Genomic DNA, 11410 nt, shown 5'->3' with positions numbered 1-11410 from the left:
GGCGCCTTGGCTGCGGACGTGAGGTCACAAACGGCGCCAGACCGGAGCGATGACGTGTGATTGCGGACGGCCAATCAGCGAATGATTCGTGGTGGAAGGGGTTCTAGAGCGCGGCTCAGCGGCTTGTGGTGTTCGGTGGGAGCTGGAGCTGGGCGGAGAGGGGGAGCTGGGGGGACGGTGAGTGTGGGCAATCGGGGCCCGGCAAACGGCAGGCTGGGAATTGGCGAGGGGGATGGTGAGTGTGGGCTGTGAGCTGGCGAGCAATCGGGCCTGGCAAATGCCAGGCTGGGGATTGAAGAGGGGGACGATGAGTGCGGGCAACCGTGGAGAGGGCCTTATTCCAGATCACTCCCCACCCTCTGCTTCAGCCCATTGTTACCTGATTGTATCGGTTGCATTTGAAAGATTCGCTTTGTTTGTATTTCCGTTCTGAAAACATGTTTTGGGCCTTTAAATGCCTTTGCTGGGCGCGGTGGGTTGTTTGTAAGAACTAGGAGTTTTGTTTTTATATATTGTGGCCTGTGTGAAAGGCTGTGGCGGGAAAGCACTGAGTTTACTCGATCAGCCGCACGTACCGCACTTGTGTTAAAGGTGGGGTGTTCAAAACCACAGCAGCGGCCGAGGCGGGCTCCGCGGACATTAATGTGATGTGGCACAAGCGTCTGCTGCTGAAAGTGCAACTTTTCAATCTGCCATCGTTTTACATAATCACGGCACGAAATCTTTTGGAGAAAATTGTCCACTCTAAAATCACTGTGTCTCCCACTTCGATCAAATCCCCTCGCCTCTCCAAAGTAATGTGGATTGTTGTAATTCCTTTACATTAGTATGATGTGGATTTTAAAAATAAATCTGGCCCCACCTTTTATCGAAATCCCCCCAAAAGATGTGTGGAGCATCTATTGGCCTAGGATTGAAATGTGATCTTTGACTGCAATAAAACGACAAATGTTATGTTACACTAATAGAGAAGTACAGGCTGAGATTGTAATACTATTTGGGAGTACTAATGTCAATAAAAATGCCATTGTATGAGAGATTGCTCCAAAATGCAAATAGATGTGTCAAAACCTATGACACAAGTGACAATACACAAAAGTTCAGTCCCAAATAATTCATTTAGCACCATTGAGTATTTTATCCACTTAATAGGCTCGTTGCTTTTGGAGCTCTGTAGGTTAATGTGTGGATTACTTTTTAAAATATACAATATTTAGTAAAGTTGATCACTGTTCAAAATCATTAAGACTTTCTGACCTCAAAAGAAGGAACTGTAGAAGTGTGCATAATATCTAGTACTAGTTATGTGTTCATATCTATGGTAAATTATCCTGGAATGTTCTGAAAATTGTTGGTTAATTGTTGGAAGGAAACTTGAGCATAATTTATTTGATCGCTTCAAAGATGCATTCCGTTGAAACCCTTTGACACTCATTTACATAGCTACAGCCCTCCCCATGCAAAAGACCAGCGTGCACAAGTGTCCTGTGTTTACACCAGTGATGCACTGGAATAAATTTACACCTAAAAATGTAGGCACAGAATGGTTTGAAGTCACCTGATAGTGACATACTTGAGGTTTCTGTAGTCTCCTTTGGGTTTTTTAAAAACAAATTTCATAATGGCCTGCACTATACTTAACCAAAGTCTGTGACTAGATTGTGCACCCCACATTTTTTGCCCCCTCCTCCCGCCTTCTCTCATGTATACAGGATGACCAAGCAGCTTGAATGGTCATCCCAATGGGCATAACTCTCTGCCTCATAATGAAAGAGGAGCAGCAGTTATAGGCTCTGAGAGTGAGGTGCTATGGTAGTTAATCACAGCTCACTCGTTATTACCCCTATTGGTGATGCTGCATTTGTTCTCGTTTCTCACTGGGTTTTTACATTCCAGCAAAGGCAAATGAGCTCCCCAGGAAATTTGGGCGTACATTCAGGTTGGCACAATCGGCGGAGAAGGCAGCGTAAATGAGATTGAGGAAATTCTGGCTATGTAGTAGAGGGTCTCCGCCACATTTAAATGTGTCTGTTTGAAATGTTGAAATATGTGTGTGTATATATTTTTAAAAGCTTATTGTTAATGTAGATCTCATTTGTATTTTCTAGGAAATCTTGATCATGGCATCAGCACAATCTGTCTTTGCTTTTGCTGTCTGTATCCTAATGATATCTGAATTTATATTGGCGAAGAAGGATTATTATGACATTTTGGGTGTGCCAAAAAATTCATCTGACCGTCAAATCAAGAAGGCATTTCACAAACTTGCAATGAAATACCATCCGGATAAAAATAAAAATCCAGACGCAGAGGCAAAGTTCAGGGAAATTGCTGAAGGTGGGTGTGTTAAACAACTCTTCTCTCTGTTCTTTTAATGTGCTTTCATCTTTTAATTAGTCTATCTATACTTTTAGTTTCTAGTCACTGGGAAGACTACAGCCATCCTACCTCAAACTCCTTACCTTTGCCAACAAATCCATCCCCCTCACCGGCCACTATCTCAGGCTGCACCAGACTGTTCGCAACTTCTTATTCAATCCTAAGCTGAGCTTCTGACTCAATTTAGAAAAGACAGCCTATTTCCACCTCTGTAACTTTGTCCATCACCACCCCATCTCAGCCTATCTATTGCTGAAACCTTTTTCCATGCCTTTGTCATCTCCAGACTCAAATACTCCAATGCTCTCCTGACGTGTTTTCCATCCCTCATCCTTTGTAAATGACAGCCCATCTGCTGCCTGTATCTATCCCACACCAGGCCCTGCTCATCTATCACTTCTGTCCTTGTTGACCTATATTTGCTCCTGGTCCCCCAATGCTTCCAATTTAAAATTCTAATCCTTGTGTCTTTGTGACCGTTCTCCATATTATCTCTAACCGTTGCCAGCCATTCCTCCACCCCATACACAAAAAAATTCCATTCCTCTGGACTCTTGTGCCATCCCCTTGCCTCACCATTGGTGATTGTGCCTTCGACAGCTTAATCTGCATGCTATGAAATTCTCTGGACATCTCCACTTCCCTCGCTTCCTTTTTAAGACCCTCCTTAAAACCCACGTCGTTGACTGAGACTTTGGTCGCCCCTCCTCATGTCGTCTTTGGCTTATCGGCCTTTTTTCTATGTTAATGGTGCTATATAAATGGAAGTTGTCGTTTTCTGCTTTATAACCGATTAGTTTGTTTGTTGCAGCATATGAAACCCTTTCTGATGAGAAGAAAAGGAAAGAATACGATCATATGGGTCATCAGTTTTTCAATGCCGGCAGTGGTGGCCATCGCCCCAATTCTTTCAATTTCAACTTTGATGACTTCCTTAAAGATTTTGACTTTGATTTTGGCCACAGGGCACCTCACAAGAAACATTTCGATAGTCACTTCAGGGCACACCAGGAGGCACACAATGCACATAGGTTTTCCTTTGGTGATAGACACTTTCCTTTTGGAGGTGGGTTGTTCGATGACGTATTTGAAGACATGGAAAAGATGTTCACCTTCAGCAGTTTTGGCAGCACACACAAACACACAGTGAGAACTGAGAAGTTTCAAAGCACTGGGAAGCAGCACTGCAGGACTGTCACACAGCGCAGAGGAAACATGGTCACCACATATACAGACTGTTCAGTGCCGTAAACCTGCTAAATGTACGTAAATGTAATGGCATAATATACTTGACAGCTTTTATATGTCATGGCTTGCTCCCATGCAGAAATGTCAAGAAAGGCAATAGCTGAGCTGACTTGCACAAAAATAATGTTTTCCTGTTAGTTTTTGTGAACCTTCTAGAAATTTATTGACTGCAGTGGGCTAATTCCAGCTAGAAACTACTTGGCTGTTACAGTATCCACTTTCAGGCTTAGTAATTACAAGCTTATTGTTTATAGATACAGCAATAGTAAGAATAATTGATGTATGAGCTAGAGCAGGAGGTTAAAAACAGGTTTAAATGAAATTATGGTGAAGCAGGTTATTTCTGGAACATGAGTGCATTTGTTTAATCCTAATGTATGGAATGCTTTTAATTTTATTGGAGGACAGATCTTTATCTTGCCATGACTAATGAAGGCAGAGTGCCGTGATATAATAGCTTAGCCATGTTACTAGCTTATGTATCACTTTCTTAACATGATCTGTGTGGTATCCTAGAATCCACCATTAATAATTCAGTTTCTACAGTATCCGTGCTAAGCCCGTGCCTTATTTATTGCATTTGTTTTTCTGTATAAATGTCTACAGAATTGCAACTAATTTTGGCTTTATTGTATTGCTCTGACTTTTCAGGCTTTGGTTTAAAAACAAATGTATTGAAAAGGCATACATAATGCAAGGAATGAATCAAGTTTGAATCTGAACTGTAAACTTGTACATTTTGTGTTCATATGGAGAATCACAGCATTTAGTTAATTTGTTAACTTTAATGTACATAATGTGATCTAGTTTGAAAATAAATATTTAATTCCTGCAAAGCTCATCAAAGTACAGGGCACACAATTCTATTCGGTGCTAAATAAAATCACTTCTTTTTCTAAAGTGCTTTGAATTTAATTTTGAGCTATGCCTAAACTTTCTTGGGTTATGAGTGACAACAATAATACAAAGATATTTACAAAATACAACCCACAGCATGCTTTGTGATATAAAAAAAACATACTTTGGAAAGTGGTAGATGAGGGAAAGTACCACACTTCAGTCCCTTGAAGCTTTTGTAATATTCAGTAGCCAACATCAAGGTGATTCTTAAATGACAATGATTAACTGTCCTGCTAACCTGTATTCTGCGTGTTCAGCAAACTTCTAAATGGTACATTTTCCTAGTTATATCCTGAATTCTGATCACTTGTTTTTCTTACAATACGTCTCCCATTTGTGTCGTTTGATTAGTGTACAGAATTTATAAAATCTGATTACCTCATTTCATTGTCTTGAAAATCGCAGGTAAAGAACTGCGTACTGTCAAGTGTGCAATATTGGTGTAGAGACTTTTCTCTGCATTGCAGATGTATAAACTCCATTAGTTTATTAAAATTTGTGAAATCTGTGTCTAAAATGTCTTGCACTTTTCCAAAATGCACTTGTTAAATAAATCCAGTTGATGAGACCTTACTGTGTTAAAAAGACTTTACCTGTAATCTGTTCTTTTAATGAAGTTCAAACATGTCAAAAAAATTCTTACAGTAGCACTTCATAGCATGTGCAAGGTAGTTTTTTTATAGCCTATGCTTTTTACCTAAACTTTGGCCTTTCCTTTAATGTGCTGTATTCTCAGCATTTTTTGCACATCTTTCAGCATTATGCTTGCATAACAGCACCCTCTGTGCTATTTGGGCTTATGGACTTGGGGACGATGCCTCCATCCAGGCAGCTTTGACAAGCGGGTGGCATTCTGTTGCAAGCTGGGTGCAACTGCCTTTGATACAGCTTCTACAGCAGAACTTCTAAGATATTCTCAGTAAACAGCAGTTTTTTCACATTTCAGTCTGGGTGATTCTGTTTTTGCATAGTTACTGGACCCTTATAGGATCATAGACTTGTACTACACAGAAGGAAGCCATTCGGCCCATCAAGTCTGCATCCAGCTCTTTCAAAGAGCAATCCAGTTAATCCCCCTCCCCCACTCTTTTCCCCATATCCGTGCACATTGTTTTCCTTCAAGTAGTTATCCAGTTCTCTTTTGAAGGCTACTATTGAATCTGTATCTATCACCCTATTTAGTAGTGCATTCTAAATCCTAACCACTCGTTGCATGAAAAAGCTTTTCCTCATGTCAACTCTGGTTCTTTTGCCAATCACTTTAAATCTGTACCCTCTTATCAACCCTTCAGCCCTTGGAAATGGTTTCTCTTTATTTACTCTAAGGGCTGAATTTTCGCCACCATTCTGCGCTGTTTTTTTTTGGAGCAGCCTAAAATCTGCAAGTTTCTCCAAAAGTTTCTGCCCTGTTCTAAAGTAGGTACGTCCAAGTTTTAGTACCCAATTTTTTGACGTCACTGGGGGTGGAATCTGTCGGGTGTGCCACTTCTGGCCGTTTAAGCGAGTTTGGCCAAGTAAGATTTTTTTTCTTACACGGCGTACTGCAGTTTTCTGAAAAACCTTCCCTGCACTTAAGGAAATTGGCGCAGAGAAGAGAAAATCGGCGGAGAGAAGATGCCATTGTTTTAGCTGAGCTGAAGGCACGAAGGGGGGGCCATTCGGCATAGCGATGCACTAGGGGCGGGGGATGGGAGGGGTGGGTGGTGCCATTCGGCCCAGGATGACAGCGGAGTAGGGGGTGCCTTTCGGCCAGTGATCCTGTCGTTTGGCGCTCCGTGCCTCGAGGCCGGTGATCATCGGAGAGGGGACAAAACCAGTTTTTTGCAGAGCCAACAATAAATAGTGAATATTGCCCCCAGTCTTTTTATCCCATGTATTTTATACTGTGTGCCCCAAATCTCTGCCTTGAGTGTCGTGTCACCATAGAAACCGAGCCTAGTGATGCGCATGCACAGACCAGGGTGTGATCCATGGACTAGGGCGTCAACCTTTTGCAGCGAGAAGGAAAAGGTGTGTGCTTTTTGTGAGTAGTTTAATTTTGTTCGCAACTAAGAAAAAACAATGGGGACGATCCTAACAATCCCTCGTTTAATAAGAGTGTTTTGTATCATGGCTATGCAAAGGAGAAGATTAATAAGACAATATCTCAGGAGCCAGAGAGCTTGAAGAATCAGAACGAGGAGGCCTTACCTGCATCGGGTGTACAGGGAGAGGCGCTCATACCTGCATCTGAGTGAGGCAGACTGCATTTGCAGACTGCACTTTTGGAAGGAGGTGATCACAGAGATATGCCAACTGATCAGGGCAGACCTGCAGCCTAGAAGTGGGAGGAGGGCTGCATTACCCATAGAGAGCAAGGTGACTGCAGTACTTGCCTTCTATGCCTCTGGCTTGTTCCAGGCTTCAACTCGGGACATACGCTGCATCTCGCTGCATTCGACAGGTGACGATGCACTGTATGCCCGCAGGGACAACTACATCAAGTTCCCATGACTGCCCAGGCAATGTGTGACAGGGCTGTGGGCTGCTCAAGGATTGCTGGCTTCCCCAAGGTGCAGGGTTTGATTGACCATACCCACATCGCTTTGCGAGCACCGTTGAACGATTCAGAGGTTTACAGGAACAGGAAAGGGTTCCACTCACTAAATGTCCAGTTGGTCTGCAACGACATGCATCGCATCATGGCAGTTGATGCCAGATACCCAAGAAGCACCCATGATGCATTCATCTTATGCGAGAGTGCTATATCTGCCACTTTTCAGCAGCAGCCAGAAGGGCTGAGCTGGCTGCTGGGGGACAAAGGTTACGGGCTCACCACCTGGCTCATAAGCCCCCTACACAATACCCGTCAGAAGCCGAGCGTCGGTACATGTCTCACATAACCACACGCAGCATCATTGAGAGTACAATTGGAATACTGACGCAATGTTTCCAATGCCTGGACCGCGCTGGAGGCTACCTGCTATATGCTCCTGAGATGGTTGTTCAGTTCACTATCGTGTGCTGTATGCTGCAGAACTGAGCAATCATGAGGCAACAGGCATGGGAAGTTGAAGAGCAACCTCAGGCGAGAAGGGTTGAGGAGGATGATGAGCAGGCTGACGAGGAGGAGGAGCAGCAGCAGGAAGCCATGCCACCATCTCAACCCTCGGTGGGGGGGGTGGCGAGGTGGCCTCGTGCACCGATAGCCTTTTCAAGAGCCTTGCATCAGTGGCTAATCCCTGAACACTGCTGCATGAAGGCTGAGCGGCACGTTTGATCATTCACCATGTTGGTTGACTGTTGCGTTAATTTAAAGAATAATGTTCATGATTCTGGTTTAATTGAAGAAAGAATTATGTTTAAACATTTGTACACTTGTACTCAACTTTAATAAAAATATTTTTGTTACAAACTTTAAACTTTTCCATTAAGTTCACTTACATTCTTTAAGCTTTTCAAGTTATATGACTTAAAAACTTTAAACTTTTAAATTAAGATCAGTTAAATAACAATAACATAACAACAGTAACAACAACAAAAAAGGAGGCAGACAAAAAGCAGGAAACTATAGACCAGTTAACCTAACATCTGTCGTTGGGAAAATGCTGGAGTCCATTATTAAGGAAGCAGTATCCTTCCAAAGGATACTTGGAAAAGCATGATTCAATCAAGCAGAGTCAGCATGGTTTTATGAAAGGGAAATCATATTTGACAAATTTGCTGGAGTTTTTTGAGGATGTAATGAGCAGGGGGATAAGGGGTAACCAGTGGATGTGTTGTATTTGGATTTCCAGAAGGCATTCAATAAAGTGCCACGTAAGAGATTACTGCACAAGATAAAAGCTCAAGGGGTTGGGGGTAATATTTTAGCATGGATAGAGGATTGGCTAACTAACAGAAAACAGAGAGTCGTGATAAATGAGTCATTTTCCGGTTGGCAAACAGTGGGGTGCCTCAGGGATAAGTGCTGGGTCCTCAACTATTTACAATCTGTATTAATGACTTGGATGAAGGGACCGAGTGTAATATAGCCAAGTTTGCTGACAATACTAAGGTGGGTGGGAAAGCAAATTGTGAGGAGGGCACAAATAATCTGCAAAGGGACAGGCTAAGTGAATGAACAAAAATTAGGCAGATAGAGTTTAATGTGGCAAAATGTGAGGTTATCCACTTTTGCAGAAATAATAGAAAAGCTCATTATAATTTAAATGGAGAAAAATTGCAAAGTGGTACAATACAGAGGGACCTGGGGGTCCATGTGCATGAAACACAAAAAGTTAGTATGCAGGTACAGCAAGTAATCAGGAAGGCAAATAGAATGTTGGCCTTTATTGCAAGAGGGATAGAGTGTAAAAGCAGAAAAGTCCTGTTACAACTGTACAGGGTATTGGTGAGGCCACACCTGGAGTATTGCGTACATTTTTGGTCTCTGTATTTAAGGAAGGGTATACTTGCATTGGATGGAGGCTGTTCAGAGAAAGTTCACTAGGTTGATTCCAATGATCAGGGGGTTGACTTATGAAGATAGGTTGAGTAGGTTGGGCCTATACACATTGGAGTTCAGAAGAATGAGAGGTGATCTTATTGAAACATACAAGATAATGAGGGGGCTCGACAAGGTGGATGCAGCGAGGATATTTCCATTCATAGGGGAAACTAAAACTAAGGGACATAGTCTCAGAATAAGGGGCCGCCCATTTAAAACTGAGACGAGGAGAAATTTCTTCTCACAGAGGGCTGTAAACCTATGGAATTCTCTGCCCCAGAGAGCCATGGAAGCATGGTCATTGAATATATTTAAGGCAGAGGTAGACAGATTTTTGAGCGATAAGGGCGTAAAGGGTTATGGGGAGCGGGCAGGGAAGTGGAGCTGAGTCCATGATCAGATTAGCCATGATCATTGAATGGCGGAACAGGCTCGAGGGGCCAAATGGCCTACTCCTGCTCCTATTTCTTATGTTTCTTATGTTCTTAACAACAGCAGCAGCAAAAAAACTTTAGCTGCAGCCATCTCTCCTCCCCCTTATTCTAAAACCGCACACCGCCGCACTTGCCTTTGCTGCCTCTACCCTTGGCCGGTGACGCAGGCCTTCTCCCGCTGGAACCAAGTTGCTTTTTTCGAGCTTCTCCTGGACAGTGCTTTTCTTGTTGATGGATGTGGGCCCTAAGAGACAGCATTTTGGAAGGCCCGGCTCGGGTCTCCTCAGCCTTTTCCTCAGACTGTGGATGAACCGTCACACCGCCCGAGGTTGGTCTAGGGATTGGAGTGTGAGTTCCTCCAGTTGAATCCATCATTCGCCACTGGCCAATGAGAGCCTGGGCGTGTTCCCTTATTGCAGCAGCTTACTCCAACATTCCCTCCCTAATCTGCCCCGACAGTGTATCAGCTCACTCCGACATTCCCTCCCTAATCTGCCCCGACAGCGTATCAGCTAACTCCGACATTCTATCCCTAACCTGCCCTGACAGTGTATCAGCTAACTTTGACATTCTATCCCTAATCTGCCCCGACACCGTATCAGCTAACTTCGACAGTTCCTCCCTAATCTGCCCCGACAGTATATCACCTACCTCCGACAATCCATCCCTAATGTGTTGCAACAGTGTTCCCATTTCTCCAAAGAGCATCGTTACTTCCGATGACAATCCTGCTAACTCATGACCCACCCCACCCATGGTGTCCAGGTGTGATTGGGTTTCAATGCTCTCCTCACTCATTGCCATGAGCTGAACCATGTCTGTTGGATCCTGCATTTCAGGAGGTCGCTCTCGAGCTCTCCTTCCCCTCTTCATCCTGGGTGTGGCGTGCTGCAACCCACTGGGACCCACAACCTTGGACTGTGGGACACCATGAAATGTCCCCTCGCTCGTAGCAGTCCGGAAAGGCTTGGCACATCCCTGTGTGGCAGCACCTCCTCCAGATTCAGTGTCACAGTCGCAACATTGATGCCTTCCCATTCCCTTTGATCCTCCTGCTCATCCTCGTCGTGATCTTCCTGTGGAAGTTCTGCATTAAAGCCTTCATCCTGGTCAGGCTCCTCCGTGAATGATTGTTCTTCTGTGGCAGGGGCTTGTGATTCCTCAGGGATGGGCTCAACTTCTTCAAAATATAACAGAGGAGACGATTGGTTAGCAGCAGGGGAGGGGGCAGGGTGACTTGAGTAGACTCACACAGCGCAGGCTCATTTGAAAGACCACGATGAATGATAGCACATTGCATCAACCGAAGTGTAGCTGACGGAGAGGATATCCCATAAACTGAAGTGTAGCTGACGAAGAGTACATCCCATAAACCAAAGTGTTGCTAGCCCATGCAGGACTTAACATTTAGCCAAGCCGGCTGTGGAATTTGCAGTACTAACCCTCTATCTGTAAGCTGGGCCCAGTTTGCGAACCGGTTGCTGACCTTCCAGAGCCAGCACCAATCATACCAGAAATCCTCACTTCGACGGATGTCTGTGGGTGCACATTTGCCGAACCTACTCTCAGTTTTTGTTCGCTCTCTGTTTATGTGCGCCACCTTCCTCTGCAAAGATGAAAATAGAACTTTTTAAGAGAGGGGTCTGCTGTGGTGGCACACACAGATGGTCACATTTACAATTGGAATTCCAGTGCATAAATGAAAACATTACTTACAGAATTCTTTTTGCACTGCCTGCTGGTCCTCAGAGTGGTCATCATTGCAGAGAAATCATCTCCAACTTTGTCCCAATGTCTGTTCATTTCTTTGGGCTTTGGTTTAACTGGACCTTTATTCTGAAGCTCGTGCCATCTGCTCTCAATGATAAGAACTGTCATGTATGTATGCTTGGGGTTACTAGCAACCAGGTGGCGCCACTATCAGAGGTCATTGGGTTGTACGCATGTGTGTGCGGCCAAGGTATAAACGGCACGTCATCAT

At 44.0% G+C, this 11410-nt stretch overlaps 1 protein-coding gene across 2 annotated transcripts; it reads left to right on the top strand.

The window, feature by feature from the left end:
- The first annotated feature begins 71 nt into the window (after positions 1-71).
- dnajb9a (DnaJ heat shock protein family (Hsp40) member B9a) lies at positions 72-5095 on the top strand. 2 transcript variants are annotated; one of them, XM_070901629.1, is made up of 3 exons: positions 72-177; positions 2109-2337; positions 3191-5095. In XM_070901629.1, exons 1-3 carry the CDS (start codon positions 82-84, stop codon positions 3628-3630), a joined length of 765 nt encoding a protein of 254 aa, XP_070757730.1. In that variant the 5' UTR covers positions 72-81; the 3' UTR covers positions 3631-5095. The 2 variants fall into 2 exon arrangements, with proteins under 2 accessions (XP_070757730.1, XP_070757731.1); XM_070901630.1 differs by lacking the exon at positions 72-177 and adding an exon at positions 223-235.
- The last annotated feature ends 6315 nt before the right edge of the window (positions 5096-11410 follow it).

This window comes from Pristiophorus japonicus, chromosome 15 (assembly GCF_044704955.1).
Source record: "Pristiophorus japonicus isolate sPriJap1 chromosome 15, sPriJap1.hap1, whole genome shotgun sequence".
NCBI lineage: Eukaryota > Metazoa > Chordata > Chondrichthyes > Pristiophoridae > Pristiophorus > Pristiophorus japonicus.
This window is presented reverse-complemented; position numbering and strand designations above follow the sequence as displayed.